At 60.8% G+C, this 27,615-nt stretch overlaps 1 protein-coding gene and 2 long non-coding RNA genes across 11 annotated transcripts; 1 reads left to right on the top strand and 2 right to left on the bottom strand.

Annotated features, from left to right (window-relative positions):
- Positions 1-690: 690 nt before the first annotated feature.
- HIP1R (huntingtin interacting protein 1 related) lies at positions 691-27,615 on the bottom strand. Of its 7 annotated transcripts, none has more exons than XM_025267732.3 (32): positions 27,430-27,611; positions 12,944-13,007; positions 12,396-12,538; positions 12,085-12,145; positions 11,007-11,152; positions 10,612-10,688; positions 10,311-10,372; positions 8,563-8,703; positions 7,801-7,858; positions 7,608-7,683; positions 7,305-7,445; positions 7,139-7,200; positions 6,854-6,926; positions 6,584-6,767; positions 6,407-6,495; positions 6,208-6,324; positions 6,010-6,111; positions 5,595-5,789; positions 5,219-5,366; positions 5,018-5,104; positions 4,599-4,706; positions 4,326-4,462; positions 3,989-4,099; positions 3,730-3,788; positions 3,448-3,478; positions 3,300-3,362; positions 2,823-2,923; positions 2,586-2,691; positions 2,365-2,488; positions 2,224-2,285; positions 1,906-2,109; positions 691-1,676 (listed from the first exon to the last, which is right to left on the bottom strand). In XM_025267732.3, exons 1-32 carry the CDS (start codon positions 27,520-27,522, stop codon positions 1,632-1,634), a joined length of 3,270 nt encoding a protein of 1,089 aa, XP_025123517.1. In that variant the 5' UTR covers positions 27,523-27,611; the 3' UTR covers positions 691-1,631. The 7 variants fall into 7 exon arrangements, 5 of the variants coding, with proteins under 5 accessions (XP_025123517.1, XP_006047262.1, XP_025123518.1 ...); XM_006047200.4 differs by having other exon boundaries at positions 11,007-11,087; positions 12,085-12,141; positions 27,430-27,610; XM_025267733.3 differs by having other exon boundaries at positions 11,007-11,087; positions 27,430-27,515.
- On the bottom strand, positions 13,008-27,423 carry LOC123329944. Of its 2 annotated transcripts, none has more exons than XR_006545573.2 (2): positions 24,103-27,423; positions 13,008-16,445 (listed from the first exon to the last, which is right to left on the bottom strand). It is a non-coding gene; the product is annotated as an uncharacterized LOC123329944 (long non-coding RNA). The 2 variants fall into 2 exon arrangements; XR_006545574.2 differs by lacking the exon at positions 13,008-16,445 and adding an exon at positions 23,130-23,379.
- LOC123329943 lies at positions 23,771-25,185 on the top strand. Of its 2 annotated transcripts, XR_006545572.1 has the most exons (4): positions 23,771-23,909; positions 24,218-24,326; positions 24,556-24,636; positions 25,062-25,185. It is a non-coding gene; the product is annotated as an uncharacterized LOC123329943 (long non-coding RNA). The 2 variants fall into 2 exon arrangements; XR_006545571.1 differs by lacking the exon at positions 25,062-25,185 and having other exon boundaries at positions 24,556-24,641.

The following is a 27,615-nucleotide window of genomic DNA, read 5'->3' as shown; positions in this document are numbered from 1 at the left end:
CCCGCCCCTTGCCAACCACCCTGGAGGCGGCAGGGCCCCACCTCGTGGTCAGGAAACCACAGCCCCGGAGCAGGGTGCTTGCAGGAGGCCACAGGGCAGGAGCCACCCAAGGTGACCTGCTTCTCCCCCGACCTGCATCGTCCTTGGGTTCCCCAAGTGCTGGCGACCAGCAGGGAGGGCGCGGTTTCTGAGGCAGCCGGCCAAGGCTGTGCCCAGGGTGCTGCTGGGGAAGGAGGGTGCGGTGCAGCCCACTGCGCTCTGAGGAGCCTCGGCGCCCGGTAAGTTCCCTAAAGACTCGACTCTGTGTTGCCACTACAGGCAGCCGCGGCCAGGAGTCAGGCTTGCCACCATGCTCAGGCGTGTGACATGCAGGTGCAAGTCTTGACTGCCAGGAATCGGCCTCACCCCTCCCTTTCTGAAAGGGGTACAGCTTCCCACAGCGCTGGGGCGGGGGCCTCTGGCTGGCAACAGAGGCCTCTTGAGGAAAAGCCCTAAGACAGCAACAGGCGCCCCAGCGTCATAGCCCTCCCCTTGGGAAACAAGCTGGACGCTTCTTGGCAGAAAAAGCACCAGAAGGCTTTCTGTAGCCCCTAGTGCTCCACTGTACAGACTTGGTGGGCCCCTTCTCCGCCGAGCGTCCTGGCTGCAGAGAGAAGCACCACCAGACGCGGCTCCTCAGGGGGCCAAGGGTGACAACAGTCAGTGCGTTTTATTGCCAGTAGGACCCTTCAACACAAGGAAATAACTACACGCAAAGACCCGGGGTCTCCCCCTTTCCCCGGAGGAGGGGGGCGGCAGGGGAGCACGCTCATCCAAACGCGCCCCTTCCCGGGGAGCAGGAGGTACTTTTGATCTGCAGAGTGGGCAGGCAGCTCCTGGCTTCTGGGCCTTGTGTGGTTGGAAGCCTCCCAGGGGTGGGGGCGGCAGAGGGAGGAAGGCGGTGGGCAAGGGGTGAGGGCTCCCGGGCAGGGCTGGCAGATCCGGGGAGTGAAGAACAGGAAGGAGGAGGGTCACCGCAGACTCCGGGGGGGTGGCAGCACCTGTGCCCGGTGGGCGCGGGGCCCGCCTCTCCCAGGTCAAGGTCACCTCCCTGTGCTCGGCGCACCCTAGGCGTCAGTGACGCCCTAGGGCGAGGCCCAGGGAGAAAGGGGCGAGACCCCATCCTGCTTTGCCTGGGGCCACACCAGTCATGTCTCCCTGGAGCCCACGCCCCAAGAGGGCTACAAACAAGTGACCTCTCACCCGTCCCCAGCAGCCAGCACAGACTGTGCCCTTCATCGCTAACCTCAGACCGCAGGTCCAGAGGGCAGGGAGTGGCCCTGCCTTCCGGTGTGCGGAACACAAACTCACAAAAGGTCTAGCTCAAAATACTCAAAACGCTCTGTGTATTTCCCGAAGAGCTGTGGCTCAGGCCGCCAGGGCCTAGCTGCTCTCAGCGGTCCCTGTTGCAGATAAACAGGCTCTTGTCCAGGAGGACAGCCTCAGTCAGTCCTGGGCGTGTGGTCAGCCCTCAGTGAGGGCTGGGGGCCAGGGGCTTGGGCCCCTGGGGGGCGGCCGGGCCTCTCGGAGGCGCCTCAGCCATGAGGCCCAGGTCTCCCGTCAGCCTCCCTGCCGGACCCCTTGCAGGGGGCTTAGTTCACGACTTGAGCTGCGTAGCTGCCATCCTTCTTCTCGAGCTGCAAGAGTCAAAGGTGAGGGGCTCAGTGGCCACGGCCGGGAGTGCAGGACACACCCTGGGTCAGGGCCCCCCGCACCTCCCGTGGGATGAGCTCTGGGCCCCTGCCATGCTCCCTGGGATGCCAGGCAATGTGTCTGCTCCCCCCCGGTCAGTGGTGTCTGACTGTCCCCAAGGGCCAGCACCCCAGGGCCCATCCCGTCACCCCCCCCCCCCCACCGGCTGGGCACCTGGTGGTCCTGCCTTGGGGCCACAGTGGGTTTCTGGGCCAGGGGCGGCTTCTTGGTCCCGCTGCGGGGGGCAGCGCTGGGCTGGCTGGGCTCCTCCTCGCCAGGTGCCCCCACGGCCCCGGCCAGCAGGTAGTGCTGCCTCCGCAGCTCCCCGAGGCGCACACGTTCCACCTCCAGCGTCTTCTCCAGCTCCAGGGCCCGCACCTGCAGCCCCGCACAGCAGCTCAGCAGGCTGGGCCTCGCCCCAGGGAGAGGGGACTGCACAGGAGCAGGGGGGGTGCAGAACAGGACAGGAAGGGGAGGTGGGAGGGCAGCTACCTGGGTCTCCATCTCCTGCTTCTTCAGCTTGATGAGGGAGAGGCCGGAGAAGTCCATGGTGTCTGTGGGCAGAGCGGGGTGGGTCAGTGTCTGCGTGCCTTCCCCACCCCCGCCCCGCCCCACGGGGACGCCAGTGCCCACCTCTGTCTTCGACCTGCTCCTGGCCCGACTTGGTGGAGGCCACCACGTTGGCGGCCATCTCGTTGACAGTGCGCGAGCACTCCTGCAGGCGACTCAGGTGGGGGCTGTGCTTGTCGGCCTTCACCTGGGGGCGTGGGTGGCGCGGGGATGGCTCAGGGACGGGCCCACCGCGTGCACCACCGCCCCGCGGTCTCCCTCCCGGGGAGGCCAAGGAACCTCACCTTGGAGGCCGCCACCAGCTGGGCCGTGCTGGCCGCGATCTCATGCGAGCAGACGATGAGCTCCTCGTACTTGCCCATGTGCAGCACCACCTTGTCTGCCGACTCCCTGGGGGCAGAACGGGTGGGGCCTGGGTCTCCGACCCCCTGGACAGCCAGGCACCCCCACGCCCCCTCCGCAAACCCTGAGCACCTCAACCCTGCCCCCTCCACCCCACCCCCAGACCTGGGGCAACATACACCAGTTGGGTGGCTCCCCAGCCCACCGCCTTGGAGGCAGAGATCAGGCCTTCCGTCCACCTCGAGTTCTTGGCATAAAATTCCTGCTGCGTGGCTGCCCCCTAGTGGTGACAGGAGGACAGGGTGGACCAGTCAAGGATGTCACCAGGAGGACACCAGATCCCCAGGGGCGAGCCCTTCTTCCTCTCCCCTCACCCAGCCACAGGGGCGCACCCCTGGGCTGTGGGTCCCAGGCACGCTGCAGGCCCTGGGGGAGGGCCTGCTGCCGCCATTCTGTACACTTCAGGAGTTTCACGCCCAAAAGGAGCCCTGGGGGGAATCTTAAACCACAGGGAGATTTGGGACAAAGAGGGCTCTGGGGTCAGGCCCCTTGCAGGAATCTGTCCTCGATGGCCCAGCTGTGCAGCCTGCCCACTAAGGAGTGGGCCCCACCTGGCCCAGCCAGGGATGCCCCATCCCACCAGCAGCCCAGCTCACCCTGCCACTCTCCACGATCTCCTTTTGCAGGCTGGTGGATGTTGTCACCAGGAGCCGGATGGCCTGCCAAGATCAAGACACAAGTCACCCTTGGGCGGCCCTGCCAGGTACAGAGCCCACCCAGCTTGGGTCTCAGCCAGCCACTCACCTTCATCAAATCCGTGCAGGAGTTGAGGATCCTGGGAGGAGCAGGAGGGACGGGGAACGAGTGAAAAGGGTCTGCACTGTGGCCCTGGAAGCCACGGGGAACCAGGGAGCTGCGGCCTCGTGGGCGCGCAGCAGGTGGGCCCACAGGGCAGGGTGTGCTCTGCCAGTTCCCAGCCCTTCTTACTGGAGGGCTAAGCAGTCAGAGGGATAGAACCCACCTCCCCAGATCCGGGAAAACTGAGGAACCCGCCCCGGGGAGACCGGGAGGCACAGTGGGGCTCACCTCTCGTTCACTTCCAGCTTCACCCCAGAGCTGGCATGGCGGGCCTGGTTCATCATGTCCTACACCCAACGACAAGAGCTTTGAGTGGGCTGGGAGGAGGGCAGCATGCAACGAAGGGGGACACTGGTGCTGGTCAGCCCCCACCACCTCATCAGTCACAGAGCCTCGGCCGCCCCCTCGCCTCTGACCTGCAGAAGCCATCTGGCCCTCCCGCAGAGGGAGGCGCACCCGGACTCCTGCCCCCACCCCCAGTCCTCACCTCAATCCTCCGCACGGCATCTTCGATGGCCGCAGATGTGGCTGCCATCTCCTTGTCCACCATAGCCCCGAGCTCCTCCTGACGCACGTCCAGGCTCTTGGGCTTCAGCTCCTGGGGGATGAGGCATCCGGGAGTCAGGCAGGGTGGATGGATTCTGCCCTGGCTGCCCCACAGAGCCTGGGGGCCAGACGGGCAGTGCTCTTTCCCCAACCTGTGCCCCGCAGTGGCAGGCCCTGCACTTGAGCCCCTGCTCAGCCCAAGCTGGAAGGAGATACGGAGAAACGGGACCCCGGCCCCACCGCCCTCCTCCTGGCCCACGCTCCGCTGCCCGCCTCACCTGGCCCAGCTGGAGGATGCCCTGCAGGGGGGTCCGCACCAGGCCAGGCCGGGCCTGCAGCAGGGCCTGCTGTTCCTGCAGCTGCCCCATGAGCTCCAGCGCCCGGGCCCCACACTCCCTGCAAGTGTCGATCAGGCCTGGGGTGGGGAAGAGGGCTGTAAGGGGGGAGCCCTGGACGACCCTGGCCCGGCCTGACGCCAGAACCTCTCTGCAGCCGCCCCCCTTCCCAGGTCCACAAGGACCACATGTGGCACGCGCCTGGGGCCCACTTACGGTCAGCAGGGTCGGTGGGGGCCAGGTGGGAGGTGGCGCTGCCATGGACGATGGTGTCCGCAGTCAGGTGCGAGAACCGGGTCAGGGCCGCCACGAGGCCGGAGGCGTCTGCTCGGGGGGACGACACACCCTAACACTGCTGCCTCGCAGCGAGGCCTGGTGCTGCCTCCCCGCCCAAGAGCCCCAAGGGCCCAGCAGCCCAGCTCCCAGAGCGCAGGGGGGAGCGGGGCAGGCCCAGGGCACGCAGCTACAAAGCAGCAGAGCAGGAACCAAACCGGGGTCTGTGGGACCCCAGGCCTGCAGGGTGGGTGGGCTCCAGGGTGTGGCTCCCTGAAGAGGCGGCCCACAGGTGGCAATGGCCGGTGGGCACCACGGCCTGCGGCCTCTGCCCTGTCCCATGCACTGTCCAGGGCACTCACCTGCTCTGGAGGTCAGGTACTGGGCGTGGCCCTTCTCCAGGGCGCTCACCGCGTCCAGGGCGGCCTGGGCCCTGCTCACTAGGTAGTCTGCCAGACAAGGAGGCCGGGTCAGGGGAGGGGCCTGGGCTGAGGCCCCAGCACGCAGCCCACCTCTCTCAGGGTGTAGGGCGGGAGGGACAGTGGGCAGGCGGGCGGCCCTACCTGGGGAGCTGGTGCAGCGCAGGTGCAGGGGGTCGTCCAGCTTGCCCACCGCATCCTGCAGGATGCGTTCAGCCTCCGCGGCAGTAGCCCGGAGCATCGCGAACTGCTCGTCCAGCAGCCTCTGCTGCAGCCCCTGCTCCTGAGACTCCTGGAGGGCGGGGGAGACAGAGGGGTGGTGGAGACCCCGGCCAGGTCAGCTAGCCAGGTGCCCCCTAAGACCCTCGCTGAGGAGGGGGCTCTGGAGAGAGGTCCTGCTCCACCCCTCAGTGCCTGGGCGGCTCCTGCCAGAGCAGGGCAGCCAGCTCAGTGCTAAGAAGGGCTCCTGTCCCCAGGCGGCCATCACACAGGGAGGGCGAGTCCCGCTACCTTCTCCTACCTTGTCCGCCAGCCGCCCCTGCAGCTCGTCCCTCTCCCGGGAGACGCGCTGCCGCTCCTGGTTCAGCGCCTCCTCCTTCTCCCGAGCCAGGCTCTGGGCTGCCAGCAGGTCAGCCTCGCGCTGCTGCACGACCCTGCTCAGCTCGTCCCTGTCCACACTCAGCGCATCCAGCCTGGAGCTCAGTTCCGACCCACTCTGTGAACACCCAGTGTGTGAGTGGGCTGCCGGGTGCCTGCCCGCCCCATCCCCACCTGAATTCACAGTTCCTAGGGGCCCACAAGACTAGGGGGTAGGGACTGAGGGCTGAGCGAGGACCAGTTCCTGCTTCCCAAGTGTCCCCTGGTGCTCGTCCCAGCTGCACCCCAAACCAAGGGCCCCTCTGAACCCCATGCTCCTAGCTGGGGAGGCCCCACACCTGCTCCGTGCGGCTCAGCACCTCCTGCACGCGCACCAGCTCTCCCGCCTTGGCCTCCAGCTCCCTCTTGAGCTTCTCCAGCTGGTCACTCTGCTCCTCCAGCTGGACATGGTGGGACAGGATGTTACAGGGGGCAGTGGAGACGGGGGGGTGGGGGGGTGCTCTGGGCATGGTGGGGGCGGGGGCTCCAAGACGCACCTTCATCTCTGACTCCCGCTTCACCTGCTCCACCTGGAAGGCCAGCTGCTCCTTCACCCGCGCCACCTCCTCCTGGCTCTGCTGCGTCACGGTCAGCTGCTTGGCCGTGTCCGCGTTCTGCACGGACAGACTGGACGGGTTCGGTTCAGGCTCCGCCACGCTCGGGGCTCCCCTCCCGCCCCTCTGTGTACCGGCCTACCTTCCTGAGCAGCTCGGCGTGCGTGTTGACAAGCTCGCTGTGCTTTTCCTTCAGCTTGTTGTAGCGTGCCTCTGTAGCGCTGGCCTTCTCTGCAGGGGCGGAAGAGGCCGTGGCCGTGACCCCCAACTCGGGATCAGCTCCCCCCATCTGCCCCACCCCCCGGCCCTGCCCACATACTCTCGGCCTCCTCGCGCAGCCCCTGGTTCCGCTCGCCCTCCACTTGGGCGGCGCGCAGCTGGGCCAGCTCATGGCGGAGCTGCTCGTTGTCCACCAGGGCCTTCTGCTTCTGCTTCCGCTGCTCCTCCAGCTCTGCCTCCAGCGCGTTCACCTGGCCCTTCAGCTGCGAGATGAACCGCTGGGCCTGGGCGGCGGGAGGGGCGCGGGTGTGGGTGTGGGGTCCGCAGGCCGGCCAGCCCCGGGTCCAGCCCCACTGCCCGCACCCCTCACCTCTAGCTTGATCTTGTCCAGCTCGCTGCGGAGCATCTCCACCTCCCGCTTCAAGGCCTCGATCTGGAGGTCCCTGGGGACAGAGGTCGGCGGGCCCTGACGCTCAAGCTCAGTCACGCAGGGCCCTTGGGGGACCGGGGCACAGCCCCCGGTCTTATCTTCAGTAGATTTGGGCATCTCCTGCTTGTGTCCCCCACCCGTGGTCTTTCAGGATCACAGCTCCCTGAAGGCTGTTGTTCCCCATCTCCACCGCCCTGCACTGCAGTGGGCTCCCCAGGCCCTCACCTGTCGTCCTTCACAGAGCCATTGGGGGGTCCAAAGGTCTGCTCGAAGAGGTCCGCCACCACCTGCCACGGGCAACAATGCTTGCTCGGTGAGTTCCGCCCCGCTCCCCCAGGAGACCGAGGGAGGGAGGGAGGGAGGGAGGAGGGAGGGAGGGGGCGCCGCTCACCGCTGGTTCCCCCGCGGGGGGCCCCGTGCTGATCTCAATGAGGTTCTCGGGTTCCTCGTCCTCGGGGGCCTCCTCGGGGATCACCACCACCGGCTTGATGTGCTCGGCCAGCGCCGAGGCCCGCAGGAAGTTGGGGGGTCCCTGCGGAGGCAGTGGGTGAAAGCTGCTGGGCGCTCCCCGCCCCAACAACCAGGAAGCCCCTCCCTCTGCCGACCCCCCAGCCACACGCCCCCCCAACCCCATCCCAGCGCAGGGACAGGGAGGGCTGCAGCCCCGGCGGCGGCCACTGGAGGGCGCAGGTACCTCGGGCAGCCGGGGGATCTGGATGAGCCGCTTGAAGTAGAGCATGTCCGAGGCTCTGCGGAAGAAGTTCCTGAGGCTGCGGGAGGGAGGGAGGCAGATCATCAGGAGCCAGGACCCGGCCCGCAGCCCCAGCGCTGTGGCGAGAGCCGAGGAGCCCCGTTCTTGCCATCCTCAACCCCGCCCAGGCCGGTACCTGTGAAACTGTTCGTGGAACCGGTCCCTGTGACCTTGCAGGGTGTCCGCTGGGAGACCTGGGGGCAGCAAGGTTGGAGGGGCTTCCTCTCTGCTCACCGCTCTGAGACTTCAAAGGGCTCCCTCCCTGGCCCCTCCTTGCTCCTCCCCCTTCTAGAAACCATCGGAGACTAGAGACAAGACCTCCTGCCACCTGGTTGGGTCCCACCCACCATCAGGAGGCCCCAGGAACCCCTGTGAGGGGGTCAGGCTTTCAACTGAGTGAGCGAAGGATGGGCGGAACCTCAAGCACAGCCCACTGCCCGCCAGGCTCTGCTGGGGCGTCAGGACTGGAGTCAGACGGCTGACGGTGGAGCAGCGCACAGACCCCTTCTGAACACTAAGGAGACACCACGGGACTCCCAGTGCTCCCCAGCGGCACAGGAGAGGCCCCACTGCGGCCTCCGGGGCCAGGCGGTCAAGGGAACTGCAAACATGTAAATCTCTGCAGCTCTCCCTGCTAAATCTTTGTTTTTGGAAAATAGTTATTTTTTTTTTCCATAACAAATGTTATTTCTATTAATGGGTAATGGGCTTATTACTCATTATATAAATAATATGTAAGCAATAAATAAATAATATATAAATATATTTATAAATAATAAATGAGTATCTTAAAGATTGCTCAATTCCCATCCCTAACACAGGCTGTCCGCACAGCCCTCTGGGGCTTCAGCTGACCCTCAAGGCCGAGGCAGGCAGGGTTCAGGGCACGGGGACTCACAGGAGTGCAGCTTGAACATAAGCTTGACCGTGTAGTGGTAGAGGTGGCTGCAGTCCTGGATGACCTGGATGAGGGGGGCCAGGCGGCACTGGCCTGAGGACATCTGGGACACAGCGATGGCCGTGTTGAGCTGCCGGAAAACTGCAGAAAAGAGGGGCAGGAGGAGCCTGAACAGGGGACCCGGAGACACCAGTGTGGAGCCTACTCCGGTCACAGGAGTAGGGATGACCACGGTGAGGACAGCTGGCTGTCACCCGAAGACAGGGCAATGGCCTGGGTTACTGGCCTTGCCAGTCCTGCTGGGCAGTGGGACTCGACCCCAGCCTCTCGGCAACTGGCGCGCTCCTCGAGGCGAGGAGGGACCCCAGGCTCTGAAGCTGCCGCAGACTGAGGCCCAGCCCTCCCACCAATGAGGATGACAGCAAGGCGGGGGCACACGAACCCCAGCTCAGCTCGGCCAGCGACTCTCGTCTCCCGAGAGCCTCCAGGCAGCGGGCCCGAGGATCCGGGTGACTTCGACAGTCCTGTACCCACAGGCTCCCCCCTCACTCTGAATCTGAGAGACCTAAGGTTGCACAGACGTGGAACAGCCCAGGCTTGGCCAGTCTCATAGCAGCAGATTCAGGATGTGGTTCTGCAAACCCCAAGGGACCCCAAAACCTCACTTGATCCCGGGGTCAATCTTCCCTGCCCCTGAGAATCATCCTTTCATCCGATGGACCAAGCAGGAGGGAAAGAGACAGACGTACTGCTGCCCCAGGCCGGGCCCCTCTCTGGGGCAGGGAGAGACGTGAGTAGGTGACACCCAGGGCGGTCCACGGGGGACACTGTTCCAGACAGGGGCCCTACCTCGGGCCTACTCCCGCCTTGCCTGGGGTGGGGCCAACTGCAAGCCTCCAGGGTGACACGAGGACGCCCGGGAGGGAAGGGCCGCGGGGGAGGCACAGCACCTGCTCAAACCTTGATTCTTAGTTACGTGTCAGGCCAAGTGTTTTCCTTGTAAAAAAATCTAAATACACATAAAACACGACTTGGGGTTTTAAAACACAACTCAGTCACTTCTCATCTGGGGGGCGTTCAGGATGTTTCCGTTTGGGGCTGTTAGAAAGCTCAGGGTGGGGAACGCCCACTCCCCCTCAGGCTGTTTCTCCAGGAGATGCTGGCACATGGGGTGGGGGTGCCCTCGGGGAGAGGCACACCTCCGGACAGCTGCCCCCAACACCAGACCACCCGGCCTCAGGGTCCAGACACCGGCGCCAGGAGGCTGCCCGGACCTACTCTTTCTAACTCCTGGCTTCCCCTTAAAAAGGCATCTGCCTCTCACTCTCCTATGGAGCGCACCGAGTCACCCACAAGTTGTCTCGAAGCTGCCACTCAAAACCGTCACCTCTGCAGCCCTGGTGGCGGTATGGGGAGGTGGTGGGGCTGAGATTTCCTGTCCTAAGGCTGTTGGGTTCCTGGGCAGGGAGAAGTGACTCAGAGGCCTTTCACGGCAGAGAATGGGTGGGACTGTCCCAAACTAACTGCCCTGGGTAGGAGGTGGTTGGAAACCTGAAGACATGGCTCCTGGGGTCCTCCACGGCCTGCCCTCCCCTCTCCTACCTTGGGGCCAACAGAGCGGGGCTCCTTCTGCCAGACCTCGCCCTGGACATGCCCACCAGGGGCCTGGCATCCTGCAGGGGTGAAAAGGCCTCTCCTCCCTGCGCTTTGGAGCACCTGGAGGCCCCAGGGTCCCCCCGGCGGCTCACCTGATTCAGAGAGCTTCAGCTCGCAGTCCATGTAATCGAACATCTCCACGGTGAGCTGGAAGCTACAGGGGAAGGAGGAAGAGCTGGGTGGGAGGGGTGCGGGGCGTGCCCCCAGCCCCCCAGGCAGGAGGGATGCTCGTGGCTACACCCTCGCATGATACCCAGACGGCGGTCCTTCAGCCAAAACACCCAGTTCCACGTGAGCCCATCCCTTTAGCTTCAGCCTCATCTTCTGGGCACCCGTGACCTTCGGCCCTGGGACAGGGCACAACCCCCACCCTGGGGGAGCCGGGGGACTCACATGTTGTTGACATCGGTCCCAGCCGCCTTCTCCAGCACCTCGTCTGTCACCTCCAGGCCCGCAGGAAACTGCGGGTGCTGTGGAGAGGACACCCCCATGCAACCTCAGCCCCCCTCGGCTCTGGCCCAGTGCCGCCTCCAGTATCTGAGGGAGGGAGGGGCTGGAGCAGCAGCCCCCACCCCCCAGCCTGTGGAGCCACCACCCGCCCCGGGCACTGCCTGCAGACCCTGAGGTGGAGAGGATGCGAGGTCCAGCCAGAGCCCCACGCTGGGAGCCACCCCTAGGCCTTCTGACTTCCCTGCCGTCTGTCTGGAGTGTCCGACACCCCCCCACCTTCCTTGATGTCGTGGCGGTGGAGCGGGGGGAAGAACCCCAGACTCCCCTGAGGAAGCTACCTTGAGGTGAAAGGAGATCTTGGTCAGCAAGAGTTTGGTGTAAATATTCACCAGCTGCCCGTATCGGTCGTGCAAGTGACCCTGCGGAGAAAGCCCGGGGTGAGGACGTGCCCGGGAACCCCTTGGGCCCAGCAAGGAAGCCAAGGCTGCAAGAAGCAAGGCCACGAGTGGGATGTCGGTCCTGCGCCCACCCACCCGGTCCCTTATTCATTCAACAAACACCGCTCAGCTCACCAGAGGTGGCTGACCTCCTTTCCCTGAAGAGTTTCTCTGCCAGCTCCCTCCCTGCCTATTGCTCTCTCCTTATCGGTCTTGCCAGAGAGACTCTTGTGACAAAAGAGCTCTTTGTCCAGGCAAGAGGCCAGTTCTGAGCCGGGACACTTTATTAAAATGCTGGTGGCAGCCAGGGAGCTACATTCCTATGGGTGTGTACACACACCCTCCCCACCACCTCCTCCCAACACCACGTCCCCCGTGGCCACAGCAGCTGGGCCCACGTCTGCAGATGGCACCAGGGACGCGTTTTCCTTCTAGGGGCCTCCCCACTGCAGGTTGGTCAGTTCCAGAGGCCCGCCCGGCCCCCTGCATGGCTGATGCAGCCCCAGCCATGCTCCTGGAGGACAAATAAGGCCAGGGGCCCTCTCTCTGCCTGGGGGATGCCCCTGATTCCTGATTGTGGAGCGGACCTAGAACACACGCTGCTGGGGGCTCTGAGACCTCACTGTGGATGAGAATCTTTGGGGAGCCTGCTGAAAACACAGATTCCCAAGATTCGACAGCTGCCAACGGTCCTGGGGGGCCTAGAGTCTGCACCCCTCACCTAGACTCAGTGTGGGGCACTCGACCTCCAGGGACTGAAGGGCTGAATTCTGGAGCTGGAGGGCCCACCAGCGGTGCGTCTGGGGCTTCCTGCGCCAGGTCTTAAGAACAAGGCTCAGGTTCAGGTACTGACGCTCTCCTCCCCAACCGCGGCCCCCGAGAACGTGGCTCTGACTCTGCTGGGAGGACACCACCACTGGGGCTCCGTTCCCCAGGCCCCGTGTGCCCCCAAGCCCCCGCGCCCGCTCCCCGCACCTACCCACAGGTCTCCGACCTCCCGAATGTTGCTCCGGTACCGCTGGCAGTCGTGTAGCACCTGCCTCGAGGCGGGGACAAAGGGGGAAGGATGAAGGAGCCAGTGCCTTCCAGGGGCAGGGCTGACACTTGCTCCCTCGAGGCGGGGCAGACGGAGGGCAGCGGCAGGACGGGCGGCCAGCCCAGAGCTGAGGGGCCCAGACTTGCGGACGGTCCCATACTCATTTCAGAGGACGCGGCTCGGCGGTGCTCGCGGGGGTGGGGGTGGCAGAAGGAGGGCCAGGGCCCCTGGACCAGCGGGTGGCAGCTACTCACATTGGGGTGCCCATCCCGGAGGACCTTGTGGAGCACGTGGCAGAACTTCCAGCTGAGGATGGCACTGCTGGGCAGCGGGAGCCCAATGGCGTAGGACCAGAAGGTGAAGGCCCCCTTCTCGTGGTGAGTGCCCAGGATGATGCCTGCCAGGTCAAGGCCAAGTGCACACGGCAGAGCCCCCAGTGTGGGTGAGGGCTCGGTGGGTGCAGCCAAGCAGGAGACTGACCACAGAGATGGGGGTGGCGGGCCACCAGCCCCCTCCCCGCCCCCCGCTGGCCCCCTACTGAGCACTGTGGTTCTCAGCTAAGCAAGGCACGGTCGTGCCCCACGTCCCATGCCGGGCCCAACGGCCCAAGACAATAGGTGGCCTTCCCCAGGCGGGACTCAGAGTCTGGAAGGGGCCGAGCAAGGCTGGCACCAGGCCGTGGGGGCCACGCCTCATCGGGCTGTCCGCAGCGCCCGCTGCTCCCCACATCCATCTCCCCCATGCACGCCTCACACTCCCCACCTCCCCCAGGGGCCCAGAGGAAAGGCCGCAGGGAGGATACGCCGGGCATGCTTCTCCTTCACGGGGGCCTCCTGGGTGTTGATGGCTTTGCTGATGCTGATGGCCTGGGAGGGGACAGAGGAGACAGAGGTCAGAGACCCACCCGGCAGCCTTCCTGGGAGAGAGCAGCCAACGGAGGGGACACAAAGACAGGATGGCTCCTTCCCGCTGGTTAGAGGCGAGGGCAGAGATGAGGGGAGAACGGAAATTCTCTGAGGGACTTCCCTGGTGGTCCAGTGGTGAAGAATCCACCTTCCAATGCCGGGGACGCAGGTTTGACCCCTGGCTGGGAACCAAGAGTCCCCACGCCACGGGGCAACTAAGCCTGCCCAATGCAACTCCTGAGCCTGAGAGCCACAAGGCGAGATCCTGCCCACCACAACTAAGACCCAACACAGTCAAAAATTAAATAAATATGATTTTAAAAAAAGAAATTCTCTAACCTAAGCAAACCAGACCACTCGGGACTTTTCTTTCACTTGATACGTGCAGCTCAAACTACAACTAACGCTCGATGCTGCCGCCACTGAGAGCATCTGGGGTCTGGGAAATAAGGCCAAGGGCCAGCTTGTGCTGCAGGAGAACAACTCTGATCTGAAAACTGCAGGCAGTTCCTTCTCCCCAGAAGGTGTGGCCCCCCGGGACCCTGGGGGCAAGGCCAGTCCCCTCCTGACAGCTTCCATGGGTCCCGCCTCTTGGAGAGACTGCTGTGGCCTGAGCCTTCCAGGACTCCACCAGGAGATGCATGTCACCCCCACTTTACCCCGGGGCCTGGCCTAGAGAGATGAGGCCCCCACAGCCACTACGTGGAAAACCAGGATACACCAGGTCCCACAGCCTGTCTGTGTGCATCCTGGGTGGGTGAGTCCTGACTCAGCTCCCAGCCCCACTGACCCAAACAGTGACTGCAACCCACCAGGGGTGGCAGGAAGGGGAGGACCCACCTACACACATGCTGCCCCCACTCAGGCTCCGAGCAAGGTGGCAGCCTCAGGTCCCCTCCCTCCTCCACCTGCTGGAGTCTTGACCCCCTGCGCACAACGCCTCCTCTTCCGAGAAGGCTTCCTGGATATGACTGTTCCCTCACCAAAGGCTCGGGGCACTGACTGTCACCCCCACCCCACTCACCCAGGAACCACCACTGGCCCTGGGCTTGCTCATGGATATGTTTTAATTCTCCACGTGGTGACAGGTCTTGTAAGCCTCTGTCCACCCACCTAGCCCTGAGCTTGTGGATCGAGTGAGAAGAGCTGCTGGTTGGTGGGAGGGTTGGATGGGGTCCCTGCCCAGTGTAGACACCTCTCCAGCTCAGCGATTCTCCCAAGTCCCCTACAAGTGCGGCCCCAGACCCCACGTGGCCTCAGCCGTCCAGGGAGCTCTCAAGGCTAGGCAAGGGGGTCCCTGCTCCCCCTGCAGCCCGGTCCTGCCCCGACTTGTCTGGAGCGGGCCCAGCTGTGATGGGAGCAAGACAGGATGGAGAGAGAACCCCTAGGGGCAGTGGGCGTTTCCTTTCTTTCTAACCCGGAGGCCACTCTGCTCTCCGTCTCTGGAGCGGGGGCAACAGGACCTGGCCCTGCCACGCACGAGGCGATCTCACTCATCTGTGGTCCTGTTGTGACCGACTGGAGGCCTGCTCTGCTAGGAGAGCAACCCCAAGAGCCATGGCCGTGCTTTCTGCTCCGGCTCCCGGACCTGGGAGTGGCTGGGGCTGGGCCGGCTGGGCCCCTCACGCCCACCCCAGCCAGGCCGGCTGACCTCCTTTCACACACAGCACCCATTGTGGCTGTTCTTGGGGGCTCGGGGAGAGCTGGGCAGCGGCACACAGCACGCTGGGCCCTGGGGGGCGGCTCCCCCGGCATCAAGGGCCAGGCTGGAGGTGCGGCTCTGGCCTCACTGTGGACCAGGGTCCTGAGAGGACACAGGCTGGTTCTGGCTCCCCTTACGTGAGAAGCCTTGGCGAGCCAGACACGGAAGGCTCCCTAGCCATCTGTTCTGTGTTTGCTGGTCCTCTGCCAGCTCAGCCTCCCTGAGGCCCAGGCGCCTGCCCGCGTTCCACAGGCATCAACTGTGAGAGGAGCCGGCCCGGGTGTACTGCTGCCTGCTGGCCAACATCACGCCCCATCAGGCAGAGAACTCAGCCCACAGAGGCTGAGGACGGAGATCAACAACCAGCAACGCCTGGGCACTCCCCTGCGCCAGGTCCAGGCAACACGCTCCCAATGGACATGAGCCCACTTTCCTGATGAGGAAACTGAGGCTCCAAGAGCTTGGGTATCTGTACAGCTAATAAGGGCACAGACAGGTCTGGCTGTGTCCTTAACGATCCTGTGGTCCAGCTCCCAGGCCCCTCCTTCCAGCACAGGCAGAGAGCTGGCGGGGCGGGCACACCAGCCCGTAAGGTGGGAGTGGGCCCGTCTCTGGGGTGTGTAACCCCATCCCCCAGCTACCCTAACACTTGAGCTGGCTCTGACGACTGCCACCTGGCCTGCAAGACCATGGGCCAGCGCAGAGGAGGGCCACACGTGCAAAGCAGGCTGCCCCGAAGGCTGGGGGACACCAAAATGTCACCTGCAGTCAGGCTCAGCAGGCGCCCTGCCCTCCCGCTGTCCTGGGGCCGACCCCAGACCCCCTTCCTCCTGGAGGCCAGCCCCCTGCCCCCCTTCCCCCAGCCTGCAGCAGCGACCCACCCTGCCCAAGTGGGCCGGCTGGGGCCCAGCAGGGGAGCCGGGAGCTGGGCCCACCTCCCCGCCCTCCCGCAGCGTCAGTCCAGATGTAAGCACCCTCTCATGGCTGGGCCTGGACCCCCAGGAAGCGCACCCGGCCTTTCCTCTGGGGAGTCCACTTCCTCCCACTGTTTCAGTCTCCCCTGATTTACGCTTCTCCACGCACTCAGCATCCCTGACAGTGTCCTTACTCACCCCCCACCCCCTTCCCCCAAGTCCATGTCAGTGCCCTGGGGTGCACATGGACGGTTTCCAGAGGCAGCGAGGGAGGCTCTGGGGACCCAGCGAGATGTGGGTGACTCAGGCCCGCGGCACAGTCTGGGCACCAGGCCCCTCCTGTCCCCCCATAAGCCCCGCCTCCTGGTGCCGCCCGCTCCCTGCGCCACCGGCTGCGGGAACAGGGTCCCTCCCGGAGGGAACAGGCCCCGTTGTGTGCAGCGGCAGATGTGTGGGCTGGGAAGTCTCCCAAGGAGGCACAGTGCTCACACAGAGGGAGTCTGTGGACGCTCACAGGCCTGCTGTTCCTGCCAGGCGCGGCAGCCAAGCCCCGTCCCAGGACAGGACAGCAGGCCCCGGGGTGCCCATCGCCTCCCTAGACTGTCCTGCATGTGCCGCAGAATCGGGGGGTGGGGAACACCGCGGTTCCTCTCCTCAGCCCAGGAATCTGTGCCGGCCGACTCCGCCATGGCTCTGCTCCCGGGCTTCCAGTCCAGGGCGGCTCTGACTACGACACCCGGTCCTGTCCACACAGCACGGCGTCCTCCACCAGCCCCCCAGTGCCTGTGGGGAGACCAAGGGGTGGGGGGCAGTCAGAGGGACACCGGGGACTGAAAGAGGCTGCCTTCCGCCCTGGTCCAACAAGCGGGGCAGTTCTGCCAACAGAGTATAATCTCTCAGGACGGGCAGGATCAACTGCCATGGAGAGAGCCTTTCCCTCCGGGAGACAGCAGAAACTTCAAGCAGAATGGGTTGATTAGGAGCCTGGGTGTGGAGACCGGCTTCCCAGGTGGCACAAGTGATAAAGAACCCGCCTGCCAATGCAGGAGACATGGGTTCAATCCGTAAGTCAGGAAGATCCCCTGGAGAAGGAAAACAGCAACCCATTCCAGTATCCTGGAGAATCCCATGGACAGAGGAGCCTGATGGGCTACATACAGTCCATGGGGTCGCAAAGAGTTGGACATGACTGAGTTACTAATACTTTCCCTTTTTCACTGGGTGTGGAGATAGAAGAGCCCAAACTGAAGAGAGGGTCCGGGGAGGGGGCGGGGATTGGCAAGGGGCAGGTGGCGACCGTCCTGGGGGTCTGTTTATCTGACTTCCCACTCAATCTTTGAGTGGCTGGGGATGATGGGGGCGAGGGGTGCGTGGCAGGGGAGGGCAGGGAGCAGCTGTGCCCACTTCTGAACCAGGCTGGGAGAGCAGGACAAGAGCAGGAACGGTGGGTCTGTGAGACCCCCAGATATGCCGGGTGATGGTAGGGGGACTCCGGGGGAAGGAGCTGAGGGGGTTCTGCAGAGACAGGGGAGGGCAGGCAGAGGTGGACCCTGAGGCTGGGTGACTACACCACGTCCCGAGCATTCAGACCACGGCTGCTCCTTCTCTGCTGGAGAACTCCAAGCCTAGGCCCACGGACCTCCTCATGGCAAGGGGCCTGCCCCTCTGGACAGGGAGGACCAGGCTGAGGGCTGGGAGGCCTCCAGCAGGCTCTGGAGATGCACTTGGAATCGCTGGCCCCAGGGAAGCTGGCAGGAGGCATACTTCATGCTGAAGGGCCAGAGAGCTGGCCTCAATAAATGACTAATAAAATTATTTTTATCAAGTTCAGCCATGTGCCAGGCACCGTGCCGAGCGTCTTACCAGCATTATCTCATTTAGTCTCCTGAGTAACCCTGGAAGCAGGTGGATGAAGAAATCAGAGCTCGAGAAGGTTAAGTCAATTGCTCAAGGTCATAATGAGGAAACGCAGCCCCAGCACCCACACCCCACTGGGCACTACTCCAGGCGCTGTCCCCCCAGACAAGCCTCCCGTGACCCTCCCCACTAACCCAGGGTGAGCAGTCCCCAGGGTGGCCGGGTAGCACCGGGACCCAGGCTGTTGGCTCTGCAGACAGTCCCCTTAGACACCGCCGGTCCTGGGTCTCACAGCAGGAGGGGCTGGGGGGCTGGGGGCCCGCACGTCCTTCAGGCCCCTCTGTCCCACTGCAGGGACCTGGGTCCCAGACCTGCTGTCACCCAGGGAGGACCTGGCCTGACCCCAAGTCATCATGCGGATTCCGGATCCGGATTTGTGCAAACCACAGGGAATAACAGCAACTGGGCGGTGGCAAGGAGCTGGGGGGGGTCTCCCAAGGGTCCCCATTCCTGTGGGCAAGGAAGGTTGCCTGACTTCATTTTGGCTCCCTCCGGCTCCTCCTGGGGCGGCTCCTGTCTGGCCGCCGAGCTGGGGACCTCTAGGAAGGCCTCTTATGTGGGCTCCACTGGGTCTGTGGGACCCCAGGACACACCTGCCCTGCTTCCAGGAACAGTCTCGTTCTTGTTTGTCAAATAAAACCCCGTCTGGTGCCAGCAGAGGCCTGGGAGTCAAGCCCAGGGCGACAATCCCAGGACCAGGGTGGACAGAGCCTCCAGGGGCGCTTGGCCCTGGATGGGTGACCCCCAGGAACACAGAGGGAGCATCTCTGTGCAGTCAGGAGGGCACCCGGTGAGGTGGGGCGGGGGGTGGGGAGTAGACCCCACAGGTGATATTCCCCGAGGCTTGCCACCTGGGCACCTGCTGTGGACTCGAGACAGAAGTTAAGACCTCCTGCCCGCCCCATCGCCATGGGACTGCACACCAGGCAGAGGGCGCCCAGGGAGCACCTCAGGGGAGCATGGTCACCGAGTATGCAACTACTCACAGAGCCACTGTTCTGGAAACCGCAGCAAGGGGTCAGAGCCCAGTGACCGCAGAGGCTGCAGCCCTGACTGTTCTCTGTGAGGTCTGACCTCCCAGCCAGGCTATGGGGCCTCTGCACAGCAGAGGAATGCAGACTCGGGGAGACCCCTTCCCCAGGAGCCCACGTGCATGGGGACAAATACAGGTCGGCTCTCCCGGCTCCACCACGGCCACCCACGGCACCCTGGCCCGGAGACCCCAGGCCCGCGCACCCTGACTCACTAGGGAACCTTCACTTTAGAAACCTCCTCTTTCCCATCTGGGAAGCAGGAATAAAAAACCCTTGGGTCTTGGAGGACACAAACACATACGAAGATGTAGGACATCTTCGTGGGAGGGGTGGGACATCTTGCTCTGTTCTAGCCACACTGCTTTCCTTCTGGTCCTCAAACAGGGCAAGTCTGGTCCCACCCCCAGGCCCAGCGGTGCTTCTGGGGTCACCCTGCTCTGCTCTAAGACGCCCCTCCCAGGAATTTTCCTCCAAGCCCCCTCTCTAGAGCAGCCCCCTCCTCCACACAGAGAGCACTCTCTCGGTCACTTTCACCCAGGGTACTTATTCTCTGAAACCATGTGTTAATCATTTATTCTACCTCCCAGCCCTGAACTTGAACTTGGCATGAGGAACCTGGCTGGTCTTGCTTGCTCCCTGCTGTACCTCTAGTCCTCAAACCCGTGGTCAATAAATCTTTATTGGATGAGTGAAAGGGTGAAAACTTGAATGAACAAAAACTCTTTCAAAATTAAGTGCTGGTTAAATTCAGGGTAGTGTGTGTGTCTCTTTCTCCAGCTAATGATTTAACCACTAAATACCAAAGGCAACTATAAAACCATTTCTATTTTTAAAACCAACCCTGAAATGAATCAGACTTAATCTTCCTCGTCCTGTTATCTTGACACTTCATGGTAGCACTTGGCAGGGACCAAAAAAAAAAAAAAAACAAAAAACAAAAAACGTCCTTCAAAGAGCTGGGGCACAGGGGCTGGCAGAGAGGTGGGTTATCCTGCTTTAGTGTTTCCAAAGAGCAAAGAGAGACCGCATTCAAATGCTTTTGCCACCTCGATGGCCACTGATGAAGCAAACACAGGATTTCTGTAGCCAGACAGGTGGCTGGATGTTGTCATAGGCAAAGCGGTGGGAACTCAGGGTCAGAGGTCGGCAGCTTGGTCATTTCAGCAGATGGGAAGTCTGTAGAGCGACACCATCCTGCCCATTCAACCGTCTTTTCCCTCCACTCCCGCCCCCCAGTCCCCGCTTGGTCCGAGCCCCTCAATCATTTGACCTTATGAAACTGGATAGGGGAGGGGAGGGCATGAGCCCCAGGCGGGCTCCTCCCATTCCCCAGGATGAGGCTCAGTGGGGGTGGGCACTGCCACTTCCCCGCCCCCCACCACCACCCCTGGGCTCTGCAGGTGACACATGAGGAGGAAGTGGTACAGGAGGATGTGGTCTGAGTCCCGCCTCCAGGACGGACAGGGAGCCAGACCCGGGGCAGGTTCCTTCCTGGGTCCTGCTGACATCACTCCCCAGACCTGTCTGGCCCACAATCTAGGAGGCTGAGTCACTCTGGCGGGAGAACCTATTGCAACTTGAGATTTGTGTTTGTTTCAGCAGGAGGAAAAACAACCCCGCCTCTACTAAACTTTTCTCCAAGGGCTCAGTCTTTCCCTGCAGTGGGTGGCAGGGCCTTTTAGGCTTCACCAAGCAGCAGCAGCATCAAAGAAGGGAGACCCACGGGTCCCCAGGGCACCCATTCATTTGGTGCACACTCGCCAATTGGGTCCTGAGCCAGGCACTCCTGGGTGCCAGGACACAGGAGGAGTCAAGGGTGTCCTGCCTGAGGACCCTGGGGTTCAGGGGATGGTGCTTAGGGGCTGGGAGGGAGGCTATACGATCTCTCCTCCTCGAGTGACTCTGGATCCAAACACATGCCCAGCCTCAGGTCCACCCACTCCTGCTGGTTTGGCTGCAGGGTTTCGGGAGACGGGGAAGCAAATGGGGATAGCATCGCGAGAACTAGGGCAGCACAGGAAGGCTTTGCAAACAAGGTGATATTTGAGTCCACCCTGGAGCCAGGTGGAGCGGGGGAAGGGTACTGCTGTTGGCCTGGCTGGCAGAGGCGCTCCTGGCAAACGCTCTCTGGGACCCAGCTCAGGTTAGCTGGCTGGGTTTCCCTGCGCTCCCCCCCCCCACCTCCCGCCCCACTGCCCCAGCCAAGCAGGCCTAGACTCGATTCCAAAGAGTTTCCACCTCGCGCAGCTGGACTCAGTGCCCAGGCGGGTTTCATTCACAAACGGGACGCTGACCTGGGGGCAAGGTCAGGAGGGCAGGCCTTTCTGCCAAGAAGTCCCAGCTGGCCTCCCCCAACCTCTCTGGGGGGTCCCCCTGGGGCATCTTCCAGGGCACAGAGTCACCCAGGAACAGGGCCTGCCATACCTGAGAAGGTGGCACCGCAGGATCGCCCTGCCAGGAATGGGCGGCTCCCTACCTTCTGTGGCAGCCCTCCCTGACCGCCCCAGCTCCCCACTTACAGAGGCTCATCTGGGGACACAGGGACAGAAGCCAGGAGGGCGCTACTTCTATTTCTTTGGTCTAGCCTGCGTTCCCACGCACAGCCTAATGGCCAACAGCTGCTCGGTCGAGCACCGGCTCTGCACCAGGCGCTGGGGCGTCCCACAAAGCCTCACACCTACTCCATGACTCGGGCGCTAGGATTAGCTCCATTTTGCAGATGGGGTGACTGAGGCACAGAGCCCCCCTGCCCATCTCCCACCTCCTTTACCAAAGTGAACACCCTCAGAAGAGACACATCCCAGGGCACCAGAACCAAGCCAACAGTCAGTCAGTGGTCCCTCATGAACGCATGGGAGAAACGCACAGCAAAGGTGGGAAGAGGGTGGAGAAGGATGAGCAACCGCAGCCTCACCCCAGCCTGGACCAAGAGGTCACAAGACACATGGGGAGCCCAGGGGGATTCTGGGGGGAAAACGCAGGAACCCGGAAGTCAGCAGCTGTCCTGAGCATCACCAAGCGGGCTGATGGGGCAGGACCAGGTGGAGGGTGTCTCAGGGGCATGAAACAGCAGTGCCATTGGAAGGAAGGGCACGGCTCACCACCCCCCACCCACCCCAGCTGGCCCACCCCTGGGGGCCGGGGAGGAAGACCACTGCTGCTAGGGCTGCTCAGGTGTGGCTTTGCGGGCAGCATCCCAGGGGGTTGTGAGCCGGGTTGTGAGCCAGGTTGGTTCTCCCTTCCTTTTCAGAAAACCTCGGGCTCACCTCTCGTTAGCCTTTCAATCAGCCTACGCTGGGTGCCAGGCCCCTTCCTTTGCCCCAGCCTTCCGGGAGCCGACAGACGTGGGTGGAACTGGGGGCTTTCTGACTTCCACCATATGGTTGAGGTTTCCTCCTAGACTCAGAGGTAGGGGAACTTTTTTAAAATAAACATTTAAATGAGGCCCAGAAAGGGGTTGGTGACTTACAGTGTTGTAATACCACAGTATCTATAAGGAATACGGAAGACGGAAAGGGAGCATGTATAATTATTTACAACAGCCAAGGCATGGAAACAACGTATCCATCAACAGGTGGATGGATAAAGATGCGGCACATATACACAAGGGAATATAACACAGCCACTAAAAGAATGAGTCACGCCATTTGCAGCAACACGGAGGGACCTAGAAATGATCATACTAAGTGAAATGAGTCAGAAAGAGTAAGACCCTATGATATCACTTCTATGTGGAATCTAAAATATGACACAAGTGAATTCATCAACACAACAAAAACAGACTTACAACATAGAGAACAGATTTGTGATTGCCAAGGGGGTGGGTGACCAGGGGACGGAAGGACTCGGAGTCTGGGGTTAGCAGATGCAAACTATTACACGCCGGATGGATAAACAACAAGGTCCTTCCGTATAGCACAGGGAACTGTATTCCTGCGATAAACCATAGTGGAGAAGAATATGAAAAGACTATATGTATAACTGAGTCACTTTGCTGTACAACAGAAATTAGACATTGTAAATCAACTATAAAATGTTTTTTAAAAGGGAGAGTGTGTAAGTCTGCCTGCCCGGCGGAGACGGGTGATGACACTCACGCGTAGGCAAGTCAGGACAGAGGAAATCGGAAGTCCAAAAGACTACTGCCAATTTGGGAACGGCCTTCAAACCAGAAATTCAAGTGAAGTGCCCAAACACCTGTCCGTGTGCTGGGGCTTGCCTTTGATTCTGAGGTTCTACAGAATTCCTGGCTAGGGAACTTTAATAGACCATGTGCGCAGGACTCCAATCCAAGTCAAATCACTCCCAGTCACCAGGATTTAGACACTGACAAGTGTAAAAACGCCCCCAGGTGATTCTAACACCCGGTCAACCAATCCAGTAGCTGCCGGCCAAGTTACCGAGCACCTGAAATGTGAGCCCAAATTGAGATGTGCTGAATCAAACACAAAACGAGTCTGAAGACTCAGGAGGAGGAAAAGAATGTAAAATACCCCATTCATAATTTCCACAGTGATTACGTGCTGGGATCGTTATATTTTGGATGTGCGTGCTCAGGCGTGTCCGACTCTTTGTGGCCCCATGGACTGCAGCCCGCCAGTCTTCTCTGTCCATGGGATTATCCAGGCACGAGTTCTGGAGCGGGCTCTCATTCCCTTCTCCAGGGGATCTTCCCGACCCAGGGACCAATCCCTTGTCCCCTGCACTGCAGGCAGATTCTTTACCGCTGAGCCACCGGGGAAGCCCCGTAGTTTGGATACACTGGGCTAAATAAAATATACGATGAAAATTAATTTCACCTGCTTATGTCTTTAGGGTGGCTAAGTAATCTAAACGTGATACAGGTGGCTCCTATTCTGTCTCTATTGGACAAGCCAGGGTGAGAAGCCCTAAGTGTCAATAAATGTTAATCTTTGTAAGATTTCATTTCCACAGAGGCAGTATGTCACTGACCTGAAAAATTGAACGTATGAACAGTTTACCGCCTGCTGCTCCCCCTCCACAGCTCCCACCCCTCCCAGAAAGCCCCTAACTCCTGACCCTCCCACCCAGGCGTGATGCTCTTCTTCCCCCGCCGGCACGGCTCACTGAGCAATGGGGCCCCTCTCTCGTCCTGACCTTAAAGAAGCTTTGGGGCTCTGATTCCATTTCCTGCACGGGAAACAGAGGCCCAGACAGCCAATGTGCTCATAGACAAGGAAGAGAACAAGCTTAGGGTTTAGCATTTCTAGGACTCCCATCTGCTGAGCCATCACCCATGCTAGGCCTCAAAGATGGGTCTCCTCGCTAGTGGAAGGTCTGAAATAGTTCTCAAATTGTAAAGCTTTTCGGGGAGGTGGGGGCAGGGAGAAAGAAGGCTATCGCTGACCACTTGCAGAGCTCCATACTACATGTTTCGCGTTTTGATGGTATTTGCTGAATATTCCTCCTGTTAACAAATGACCACAGTGGGCTCAGTGGTTTAAAACAACACAAACATATCATCTTACAGTTCTGGAGGTCAGAAGTCCAAAATGGATCTTAGGGGCTGAAATCAAGATGCCTGCAGGGCTGCGTTTCTTTCTAGAAGTTTTGTGAAAAAATCCATTTCTTGGCCTTTTTCAGCTTCTAGAGGACACTCACATTCCTTCAGCTTTAAAGCCAGCAATGTCCCACGGCGTCCCCCTCACCGCACATCACCCTGACCTCCTCGTGACCTCTTCCACATTTAAAGGTACTGTAATTACACTGGGACCACCTGGCTAACCCAGGCCATGCCCCCTATTTTTAAGGTCCTCTGATTAGCATTTTTCTTACCCAGGACTGCTAAGATATTCACGGGTTCCAGGAATTAGGACATGGACATCTTTGGTGTGGGGCGGGGGGCCTCTTTAGCCCACCCCATCGTTTCTAGACCTTGAAACAGCCCAAGGAAGTAGATGGAATTTTCTCTATTTTTACAGGGAACAGGAGTTCAGCACCCTGCCCAGGGACACAGGTGCACCAACTTTCGGTGATATCGCACCACCTTCGAAACAAGACAGGTGATTTTCATGTTCAGAACACGGGTACGCTGTATCCCAGTGTTCTGTACTCAGAACACTACAACAACAAAACGCCAGTGCAGTTTTGTCCCTTCCATTTTAAAAAGGGGCTTTATCACCAAAGGGACCATAAAGTCTTGGGGAAGAATAGACCAGCTTTCTGCACAGCGCCCTGGGGATTAATACACAGGCACTCACGCACTGACATCACATAACAACCACGAGTACCCGCAACGTGAAGGATGCAAGACTGCCCTCCCTCCACTTTCCTGACCCGGGCAGGGTTAGAAACCCTTTTGCAAAACAGGGTGTGGTCAGTCACATTTTTCCTCTTCTTGACCCATAAGGCCAGGAGGAATAGCGAGGCTGGCAGGACAGTGGGGACACATGTTCTAAGGAAGCCAAAATGCCCCTCTGATATACAGGGTGCTGTGGTCAACGAGGAGACCCGGACAGTGCATTGCGAAGGCAAGGAGTGTTTGAGGGCTGGATGCACTATTTTCTGTTCAGAAGGAGACCTGTAAGCAGCAGCTTCGGCTCTCCATGTCCTTTCCTCCAATGGGGCCCGGCTGGCAGCTCACTAGATATTTCTGGGAGCGAGCTAATTAAATATTAACCATGCACAAAACCTTATTCCTGCATCTCTCAATAAGTCATTCTGAAGACAAATCTAGACACTGAACCTGAACTCCCATCTTTCCAGAAAAAAAAAAAAAAGAGCCCTGGAATGGGTAAAGCCTATGAGATTCACCTATTAGAAAGAATTATTCATTGTAAGTAACACTCTCAGCCTCTGAGAAAAAACCAAGCAGCAAGAACAAAACACCCTCTTGTTTACCAAACCAACCATCAAAATATGCGGTGCTGTATCGGGAACTCTCTTTGACATTCGGGAAGCTTGCCCTTGATTTATCACAATTTAAGAGTAAGATCAATGAACTCAGCCCTTTAATTTCATCTCTTCTATGTAGCAATCCGGCCTCTCTAAACCTTCTCAAAAGCGTGAAAGAAACTAAAAATCCGAGACTGAATAACATCTGACAACATCCAGATTCTCTCTGCCAATTAAATTTTTCTCCCCATCCTTCTGTAAATTCCTGGCACAGTTAATTATGCATTAATGACTTTAAATTAAATGCCACGTTTGTTTTTATGATGGGCTATCTGGGCTGAAAATATACCAGGGGCCGGATGATGATGATCACAAGGATAAATTAATAATTTGTGGCTAGGCTTTCCTAGAGCCAAGGTTTTATTATCATTTTCCTTGTTAATCTCAAGCACAAAGGTTAGCTGTTTCCTCTGCATTTTCTCTTACTTCAAAGCGAAAGTTGTTGTAGGTTGCATGTACTAACTTGATTTGAAAGACACCTCAGAAGTTGTTGCTCCTACAGGGAGAACCTTGCTAATAATGGCAGACACAAATGTCACCACCTGGCTTCAGACAGGGGTAAGTTCCATCCTTCTAGCTCCTTTCGTTTTCTGGCCTACCCTTGGAGGATCTTAGTCCTCCAACTAGGGATGGAACCCCTGCCCCCAGCATGCAGGGCACAGTCTTAACCACTGGACCGCCAGGGAAGTCCACGGCTTATCTCTAAAGAAAAACTTTCTGTTGTGTCAGTCCTGGTTGACTTACTTTGGCAAATAAACAAGTAAGTTCCCCCCACCCCCACCCAGGCAGAACACCACCTCAGTGTTGGTAAAATAAAAAGGAACAGAAAACCAGAAACAGCAACGCCCTCATCAGTGTGGTCTCAGCCCTCATCAGTGTGGTCTCAGCAGGAACACACGGACAAATACACACCCCCTGTCATTGTTTCATTGTTAAAATAACCTTCCCGGGATAGGCCACCCTCAGGAAGAGATGCCTGAGCGTGGGAAGTGCAGGAAGGGAACCCTAGGAAGTTTCTGTCTGTCAGGCGCCGGCATTTAATAAGGGGGTGTGAACCTGTTTATATGTGGGCCAATGGCTCGGGCAAACAAGTCTGGCTACATACGTGAAACTTTTCGCCAAGCAGATAATAAGATATTGTGCGGCCCTGGAAAACAACTCAGGAGGAAAGGAAGCACTGAGTTTCCTTGAAGGAAATGCATTGCTTCTCCGAAGAGGGGGCATTCTTTTAAGGCGTGGAAAAAGGTGGCCGGAGCCCGGGAGGGGAGGCGCTCAGGGTGGAGAAATCCACTCGGGCCAACCCGGGCTGGACGCACCCGGGCCCGGGACGTACCTTGACCCACCTGGCCCACCGCGGCGTCTCGGCCCCCTCCAGCTGGATCCCCTTCCGCCACCTGGGCTCCCGGCCACCTCGGTCCCCACCCGCCTCAGTCTCTGGACACTTTGGTGCTCTGGCCATCTGAGGTGTCCAGCCGCCTCTCGGCCCCTGGGCACCCGAGGTCCCCGGCCGCCTCTCGGTCCCTGGACACCGCTGTCCCCTAGCCATCTCGGCCCCCGACCGTATCTCAGTCCCTGAATACCTGGCCGGTTCCCGGGCCACCTGGGCCCCTCAGTTGCATCTCAGTCCCCGGCGGCATCTCAGTCCCGGCCACCCCAGCCCCCCGCGCCGCCTCCGGCCCGGGCGCCGGCGCGCGCTTCCGGTTCACCTGCGTCCGGGGCGGCGGAGGCCGGGGATCTGGGGTGGCCGTGACCGAGATGCAGCCAGGGGAATACAGGCGGCCGGGAGAGAGGGGCCTGGGGCACCCCGGGGACGGGCGCAGGCCGGGCTCGAGGGACGTGTGTGAGGGGAAGGGGAGAGGGCGCAGTCCGCCAGCCCGCCCGCCCGCGGCCCCGCCGCTCGCCTGGGTCTTGTCGAACTGCTCGCGCTCGGCCTCCAGGCTGTGGCCAGGCCTGCGGTTCAGCACCCGCGCCGGCACGTTCTTGATGCTGTTCATCCTGCCGCCGCCTGCGCTCCCTGGCCGGGCTCCGCGCGACTGAGCGACCCAGGCGGGCCGCCCAAGCCTAGGCACCGCGAGGCCGCCCACCGC

This window comes from Bubalus bubalis, chromosome 17 (genome assembly GCF_019923935.1).
Source record: "Bubalus bubalis isolate 160015118507 breed Murrah chromosome 17, NDDB_SH_1, whole genome shotgun sequence".
Lineage (NCBI taxonomy): Eukaryota > Metazoa > Chordata > Mammalia > Artiodactyla > Bovidae > Bubalus > Bubalus bubalis.
This window is presented reverse-complemented; position numbering and strand designations above follow the sequence as displayed.

What these genes read in the sequence shown, in the direction of transcription:
- HIP1R (XM_025267732.3), bottom strand. Translation starts at nt 27,522, where the DNA reads ATGAACAGCATCAAGAACGTGCCGGCGCGGGTGCTGAACCGCAGGCCT. An exon ending in GAAGGAGAAGCATGCCCGGC is followed by an intron (nt 12,539 to 12,943) that starts GTATCCTCCCTG and finishes TTGACCTGGCAG; the next exon opens with GCATCATCCTGGGCACTCAC. An exon ending in GCTGAAGCTCTCTGAATCAG is followed by an intron (nt 8,704 to 10,310) that starts GTGAGCCGCCGG and finishes TCTTTTCTGCAG; the next exon opens with TTTTCCGGCAGCTCAACACG.